We start from the raw sequence: 9,005 nt of genomic DNA, 5'->3' as shown, positions 1-9,005 counted from the left end.
CTAGATTGAGGAGTATCAGGGGCTATCTGGACTTTGCTAGATGAGGAAGAAGCAGCTTCTATCCTATCTAGTTGTTCTCTAATGGCTTTAGCAAAATCTGATTTTGACTCTTGAACAAGCTTTTGGCTAGTTTTCGAAACCTGAAAAGGTTTGAAAATAGGTTCTTTAAGCTTTTTGTCAGAATCCGATTTTGGTGAAATAAGAGAAATCGAAGAAACAGTAATGGTTGACTTTTGGAATTGGTTTTCTATCCTAGTCAACTGCTTTCCGATTGTATTTAAGTTGGTATTACAGAAATTATTCTGTTGGATAATACTACTTAAATTGGCTTCAGAATCATTTGGCTTTGGAATTTTGTAAGGTGAAGCTCTGATTTGGACAGGAGGTTCTCCATGATCAATGGTTACACTCCGAAGAGGTGGGTGTTCATACTCTATGATTCTATCGCTATCAAGAAGTTTCCATTCGGGAATTTTCTTCCTAATAGTAATAGGGTTTGACTCTTTAAAAGGATATTCAATGTTGTTCTCAGAAGAATATATTTCGAACCAATCAAAAAATAATATATGAACTTTATGAAAATTCACAAATTCATAATAGATTTGTTGGATTTCTTTTCTTTGATTTAAAAAGTGTTTGAAAAACCAAAGTCTTTTCTCTTTGTTTAAATCAGAATAAAAATCGTTATGCAGAAAAGTTTTATCCAATTCTAATTCCTTTTCAATGACATTAATGACATTTTCTGTGATAGCAGAAAAAGTAGGGGAAGTTGGAGGAGAAGGTTCCTTCTCTTCTTATTTTTGTTCATGTTGACTACTAGTATAAATTGGATGAGGAACATTTGTGGTATAGTCAACAGAACGAATAGATGAACTTGAAATATCTGAGGTGGAAAACCTCGGTTGACTCCTTACGGGCTGATAAGGAAGGTTTATAACTGAAGGTATTTTTGTAAATTTCCTTTCTAAGGAAGGAATACTTGAGCACGACTCTTTATCAGAAAATCTGTTTGAGTTAGATCTTCTGAAAGATAGTTTGACTTTACCATCAGAATATTGAGTCACATTTTGCAACTCTGTATTTGGCTCAAGTTGTTTTGGAATTGCTGGTGGAGCAGCTCCCTCGAGAATCCATTCTTCTGGAAGATTGACATCTTTCCATTGGATAGGTTTAGGAATTACAGTGTTGGCTCTAGACAAATCAGTCTGCAGGAGAAGAGTCTCATCTCTTTTTTACTGGAATTTATGTTGCGTACTGAACGCAGAAACCATAGCCTTATAGGAAATTTTAAGAATTAAGGCTACTGGAACAGATCCTTTAATCATATTATAATTATGGGTTTTGATTTGTAAAATCATGCTTTTCAAAATATTTTTGTCTTTAAGAGAAATTATTATGTTTGGATAACAATCAAAAGAAATTGGACCTTTGCAGAGACTCGATTCAATACTACTTAGTAAAGAATCATCAAAAGAGATGAATCGACCATCTCTAAGGAGAACAAGGATAGAAGTATCCAAACCTTCTTTGGTTAGGGGTTTTATACCAACCTGAATAAGTCCTATATGAACATAATTAAAATTCTTTTCTTTTAATTTCTTTAAAGACTTTTCTGAAAACAAATGAATTGTTTCAAATGGCTCAGAAAGAGTTATGTCACGTTCTTCAGTCTTTATTACATAATCATTTTTTAAAAAATCAAGCTTTTTTGTTTTGTAAATCTTTTCTTTGGAAATCTTTGGAAGTTCCCAACAATCAATTGCTTTATCAAAGTTCTCAATAATGAATTCTTCTGAACTCACAACATGCTTTGAATCACTAGTCTTCCCGGAAGAAGAGCTAGAAAAGGACGATGCTCTACAGAGCAGAGGATCCATGAAGAAAGAACTTATGGTCAATCTAAGGTCTTGGTTGAATGGCTACAGGTATGGTTTTATAGCCCTATGTGGAAATCCTTATCCTATGACGGGACTTACTACCAGTAAAAATTCACCACACAAACAAAATTTAAATAAAACACAAGTCTTTAATCACAAAAACTCAAAATTGTATTACACTATCCTCCCCTTGGCTCTAGTACCAGAAGGAAATAGGATCGATGATAGGAAAATTCCTTGAATACAGAAAACTTCTTTTGTCTCAGGAGAGAAAGAAGAGAGAGAGAGAGAGAGAGAGAGTAGTAAGAGAAGAAGAAGAGAGAAGAAGTTTTTTAGAGAGAAGGGAGAGAAGAAGAGAAATGAAAAACCTGAGGAGTCTAAGTCTTCCTCTCGGTTTTTATAGAAACATTTTAAACTGTTCACTGTAGCGGAGCTTTAAGTGCACAGTAATCTTTGGAAATTGGCACTGTAGACTGTAGCGGAGCTTTAAGTGTACAGTAATCTTTGGAAATTAGCACTGTAGCGGTGTTGTTGCTTTGTACAAAATAAAGAATACAAAATACAAAATACAAAATACAAAATACAAAATACAAAATACACCCCGGGTGAAGAGACATGTGCGCTCTCACTTGTGTCCAGGGGACCACCCGAATAAAAAAATATATATTTTTTTTTAAGTAAATAATCAATATCATTTTTCATGTTAATAATCATTTTTCAATCCACATATTAATGGCAATTAAGTCTTTGTAGCTGTAAAAGTAAGGGCATTTTAAAAATTGCGCTTTGTTATATGTTAATTAAAACATATGTGGGTCATTGTGTAGTTTTATCCACTAGAGCTAAGAAAATTGGCGTCAATCTCCAATCATTTAGACACTAGGGCCGAATGGGTAAAACCACTCAAAAATTGATCAACTTCTTAATGTTATAACATAATAACAGCAAGGATAATTGGTCATTATGAAAATAGTAGGTGTAAGTAGTGTGTAGCAATTTTAATGGGAAAATTTTGACAACCTCCCTTTAATTTAAGTTCCATTAACAAGAAAATTGATCAAACTCAATGAATTAATAGTCAAATGAATGATAAATTTCTTGCTTTTGCGACTTTGTGAGAGGTATGAGAGAGAAATTTGGCGAAGAAGAAATTTGGAAAAGTAATACAGATAGATTTCTAAAAGTAAATTTATTGGCAGAATTATAAATAGCATTGTGATAATTTGGCTAATACTAGGGTGACGAATTAGTAAAGACTATAATGATATTTACAATATTTGTGAGTGATGGTTTATTTTAATCATACATTAGGTTTTAAATTAGATGATTTATTTTATTCATAAATTAGGTTTTAAATTAGATGATTTATTTTATTTATAAATTAAGTTTTAAATTAATCTTGGAGATTTATTTAAATAAATGTAAATATTTATATTTTTCTTTGTATCTTCCAGTCACTTCACAATTAGGGTGACACTATATTATGCAAAGGAAAAGGCGCAAAAAAATTGAAAATTCTGAAAAGAAATAGAGACCTTGGAGGTTGGTAGTGTTATAATGTACGGTGTGATGTTGACCCAAACAGCTCTTGCCCAACCAAAAACTTGATCCCATCTTTTATTTAAGTGGGTTGGTAATCCGCTGAACATCAAAAGGCTCGTGGCTTTGATCGAGTAGAGACCACAATAATAACTTTTTTACACCCGCTCCACTTCATCATTTATGTTTATATTATAAATTTTAGTTAAATTTTTACTTTTAAAAAATTATAAAAGTTTGGAGTTATGAAAATAGAAATATATAATAAGAAGAAAATAAATTAAGATTTTAAGATTCATATGTATTCTAAAAAAATAGAAAAATAATTTTAAGGTGAAGTTTTATTGAAATTGACTAATTTTAATGTACTGATTTGTTAAAGCTAGCTCTAAAATATAATTAGTAAAAAGAAAAAAGAAAAAAAAAGAGTTGGATTATTGATGCCTCTTTAAATACCTCATAAAACCATTTTTTTATGAAAATATCTCATTAAACAAACAAATAAATTTATTATTTCATAAACACTGGGCCCAATTCCTAATAATAACATATGAATATGTTTCCTTATCACATTTTAGTAAATTTCATTTGACACCTGATAATTGTATTGCCTGGGTTGTAGTTAACTAAGCATCACCAATCAATTTCGAGAATTCCTCAGTCAACTTCCTCGTACGTTTTACGAATAGCACTCAGTTACCTGCAAGATATAGTTAATTAAATTCCGAAACAGTTCTCCGCCAAAAAAAAAAAAAATCAGTTATAAAGAAATTAAAATTATAATAATAGTCCGATGTTGAAATCCAGACCATATAAAGAAATTAATAAAATTCCTAACTTCTCGTCACCAATGTCACTATATTGAGAGCACCACTTTTACATCAATTTCCTAATTTCCCTCCACCAATGTTTATTATATTTCATCAATTTGAGATTAGCAACCCTACTTGCAATTGTACCATTTTTTAAAATTTTTTTAAAATCATTGTAATTGTTTGTTGGTTTGATGTTAATACTTTTTTTAATTTATTCATTTGTTTATTTATTTTTGTCACATCATCAAAGGATTTTGATTTATGCATCCTAAATTTTCTATGAAACCTTTCATAAAATATTTTATTACACAATGTCCTTAAACTACATTACTGATATAGACAAATTACACCTACCTCTTCAATTTTAGAATAAAAAATAAAAAAGATTAAAAAACAGTTTAAAATTTTTTTAAAATGATAAAAGATGGATTTAAAAGTATTTTTAAAGAGCGCAAATACCCCATCCCTCATAAGCGATAGATAAAAAAATAAAAACAGGACAAACAGTCCTAAAAAAGTAATTATAATCGCTCGATCGTCATCAACAATCAATAAAGTACTTTTATAATAAATCAATGCCATATAACACACACAACATATCACATGTGTTGGGAAAATATGCTCTTTAAAAGCATATGTGTTTATTTAATTATAATAAACATTTTTTCTGATTAATAAGATAAATGAGGTATTTTATTCAAATATCTTAATTGCATTAATATTTGTATTAAAGTCCATTTAATCATATTATATGTATTTATGTGATCACCATGTGGATTCACAGAAGACATAAATACAAGTTATCTTATGATTAAATAAATTTAGTTCGCAGTTGATAAATAAAGTTGGGCACTTTATTTAGGTATAGACTGTAATAAATTCATTGAATGATTTGTCTTAATCATGTATGAATTTATTGATGTAGTACGACTACATTGAACAGGATCACATATGAGATTTAATTAACTTTGTAATAACTGTCAGACTTATTAAATCTCATAGGCATTTATTTTACTGTAATCTTAATCTTGAGTTAATTATGATTTTATGATTGTAATTGTTATTCCATTTGAGTTACCAATGGGCATGACACATACTTGTAGTCTAGATTACCCGATATCTTGGTGGGAGCAATTATGAGTATTGAAGTTATGGATTAACAATATAGAATTTGTACAACACATCTCTTGATGGGTTTTCGGCACTTGATCATAGAATTCTCTGGCCAAAGTGTGTCAACATATTTAGTATGTTGAAAATGATCATTAGAGAAAACCAATAAGTATCAAGGAACAAGATGTGATTAAATTGATTGGACAGTTGAGATATCGATTTAATTAATGATGTGGTACAAAGGATTGTGCAGTAAAGAAATCAATGTGGCTTGGGATGAATTATTATTCGAGCATACAATTATGGAGTTCAATTCCAATCTTTTAGTGGAGTAGATTTGGAATTAAATAATTAGGCTAGTTTAATTACAGGCCTAATTGTTGTAGCCACTATTGAATGTTCCCAAATGATCCCCGGGTTAGCTCATTTAGTTGACTGCACCACTACTGGACTAATAAGCAAGATAACTAGCTATTTGGGTCAAAAGCCTAAATATATCATTTAGTGGGAGGCTCCTTTTAATTAGCTTATGTGTAAGGGGCCTTATGTTATTTTACATGGTGGGTCCCCTATTAAATAAAAAGTAACGTGAGTTTTATTTAGGGCATTATTTGGAGCCTAGGGTTTTCACTAAAGGGAGATATATAATGCTTATTTTCTCTAAAGAAAAAAGGAGCAGCCACTTTATACAGATCAGAGAAAAAGATTTTTCTCTCTATTGTTGAGAAAAAAACTTTCTCGTGCTAGTTGCTTTGGTAGTGATAAAGGCGTCCACACGTCAAGTGCAGATCGAACCTGAGTCATAACTTGGAAGATCATTGGTGATAGTTCGTGATCTAACAAGCGTGATGGTGACGGATCGTAATCCAAAAGGAGTGGTGGTCGCGGATCGTGATCTAGGAGCCTAAATCACTTCAACGGAAAAAGCCAAATCGGATTTTCAAGGTACGATTTCTAGATTACAAATTCTTATATATTATATGAGAGCGATCTTCAAAAGTTTTAATAAAAAATTTAAAAACCTAATTTTTCCCCAACAATTGGTATCTGAGACATCTCATATTAATATATAAGAATTTCGTATGAAATTAATCTTGATATTTATGTATTAGAGTGGCACAATTTATTCAGATGTATATTATTTGTTTAATATATGAATAAAGCATGCTTATGGTTTGTCTTAATTCATGGTTAGATTTTCTGTTGTATTTTTCATTTGGATCTGTAACAAGAGGGGTGGCTTTTTATCACCATAATTCTCTCTTGATTTATTTTACTATAATTGGAATTTTGTAAGCTAAAATTTGCGTTGAAAATTTGTAAATCACTGAAGCATCATCACTGGAAAACGAGCTCAAACAATTGAGGCTGGAAATTTCAGCAACGAGCTGCCAGCAGCACACGCTGTTGCGCGCGCTGCACGCCCAGCAGTTGCAGCGCGCGCGGCCAGAAGCTACAGCGGGAGCCAGCGCCACCTGGTGCAGCGTGAGGGATAATGGCGTGCAGCTCGTGGGTTCCGTCGATTGGTGGCTTTCTGGCGTGGCGGCAATGGTTAAATCGGCGTGGGACTTGGATGAGCAGTGACTACTTTGTGGAGATGGCGACTGGGGAAGAAGAGGAAAAGAAAAATGTGATTTTAGGGTTCCATGGTTTTTATCATGGAGGTCCCTATAGTTTTGTATTTTTTCTTGTGGGCAGAAAATTTTAATTTTTTGCATTTAAGTTCAAACATAGTTTTGGGCTTAATCAATCCTAGTTTTAGGCCCAATTTCAATTGGGCTTAATGGATTAAAATGCATAGATAAAATTGAATATATTAAATTTATTTTTGGTCCAAAAGTTTTATCTTAATAAATTTTTTATTATTATTTATTTATTTCCTTTAAAAATTAAAATTGGACCAATTATAAATTTAAAAGCCCAATTTCCCCTAGTCCATTAACAAAGACAAGCTTATGGAAGATGGACATTGACAAGAAGCCCAATGAAGATTAGGCTTAGGGTTAATGTATTTTTCATTATTAGGAAAGCCATGAATTAAGATTATTTAATTGTTTTTCTATATGTTATGTTTTGGATGATAGCATGCCATGATAACATGTCATATAGAATAGGTAGTGCCACTCTATGCATAATGATACATGTCATTCATTAATAATGAATTTCATTATATTGTTTGAAATTTGCATATGCTTAATAATATTTGATATCATCCAGATAATATTATAGGAAGCATGCAATTAACAATATGTATGTTTTAAAAAGGAAAAACCAATTTTAAAATATTGACTGGGAGAGGGAAAATTCAAGATAATTTTCCCACGGGCTCCATTGTTAGTTCAATAATAAAATTATATATATACCTTGACTTCATGATACGGTGATGCTCCCTTCGGAGGGTATATATATTAGATATTTTATTTGATGAACTTCTTCAAAGATAAAATTGAAATATTTTTTAATCGATTGTTCACCCCAACGGTGACTATTGATATGAAAAATATCTAGATTGAAACAATGGTTATACACTCAACTAAAATTTGTTATTAACCTTCCCAACGAAGCTCTGTTAACAAATTTAGGCCCAAAAAGATAACGATAATTATTTATCATGTCTCTACATGAAAATAAATAATCCAATGGGTAATTGGGTCTAGTAAGTATAGACATGACTTCCCCACCTGATAGCTTGTCAAAACGGAACTAGATTATCGTTACAATAAATTAAAATGCATTTATGGTTTTATGCATTTTTGTCATTTATTGTGAATATTATTTCAAATTATTTATGCATGGATGTTTTATTTTTCAGAAAATGTCTTCCCTAAGCCCACTTACTATTATTCTGAGTCAAAACAAACTCACTGGAGAGAACTATATAGATTGGAAAATAAATCTATTCATTGTCCTAACTGCTGAAAATTATAAATATGTCTTAACCCAGCCATGCCCTCCAGTTCCAGCGGATGATGCTCATAGAAATCAGAGGAGGCTTTATGAGAAATGGCAAAAGGCCAATGAAATTGCAAAATGCTACATTTTAGCCTCGATTTCTAATATTCTGCAGACCAAACATCAGAACTTGGAGACTGCCACTGAAATAATGGATAGTCTCCAACAGATGTTCGGGCAGGGTACTCGCTTCGCGAGACAAGCAGCGCTGAAAGGAATTATGAACAGTAAAATGGGGAAGGGCACAAGAGTTCATGATCATGTCCTCAAAATGATGGACTATTTGAATGAGGCTGAGATTCAGGGAGCACAAATCGATGATAACTTAAAGATTGACATGGTGCTAGAATCTCTGCCAGAAACATTCAAAGAGTTTAAGGTTAATTATAACATGAACAAAAGAAACAGGACCTTAACTGAATTGATGAACGAACGCCATTCTGCTGAAGAGATCTATCGTGCTGAGAAATCTCTAGGAAGCATGAATATTGCTGAAAAAAGTTTATCTTCTGGGCCTAAGCCGAAAGGTAAAGGTAAGAAGAAAGCTGGGAAAAAGAAACCGTCTACCAAGCAAGATGGCAAGCCAAAAGGAAAATGCTTTAAGTGTGGACAGAAAGGTCACTGGAAAAAGGATTGCCCTAAGATTGTGAAATCAGGTATGGGAAATCTTTTTGTAATTGAGGCCTGTTTAGTTCAGAATCCTATTGAC

The 9,005-nt window shown here is 32.0% G+C and overlaps 1 protein-coding gene across 1 annotated transcript; it reads left to right on the top strand.

The window, feature by feature from the left end:
- Nucleotides 1–6,839: 6,839 nt before the first annotated feature.
- Nucleotides 6,840–8,781, top strand: LOC127901431 (uncharacterized). Its single transcript, XM_052438743.1, has 3 exons — nt 6,840–6,974; nt 8,289–8,675; nt 8,773–8,781. The coding sequence occupies exons 1-3, from the start codon at nt 6,840–6,842 to the stop codon at nt 8,779–8,781; spliced, it is 531 nt and encodes a 176-aa protein (XP_052294703.1).
- The last annotated feature ends 224 nt before the right edge of the window (nt 8,782–9,005 follow it).

This window comes from Citrus sinensis, chromosome 1 (genome assembly GCF_022201045.2).
Source record: "Citrus sinensis cultivar Valencia sweet orange chromosome 1, DVS_A1.0, whole genome shotgun sequence".
NCBI classification, from domain to species: Eukaryota; Viridiplantae; Streptophyta; class Magnoliopsida; order Sapindales; family Rutaceae; genus Citrus; species Citrus sinensis.
The sequence above is the reverse complement of the archived record's forward strand: the minus strand, read 5'-3'. Positions and strand labels throughout refer to the sequence as shown.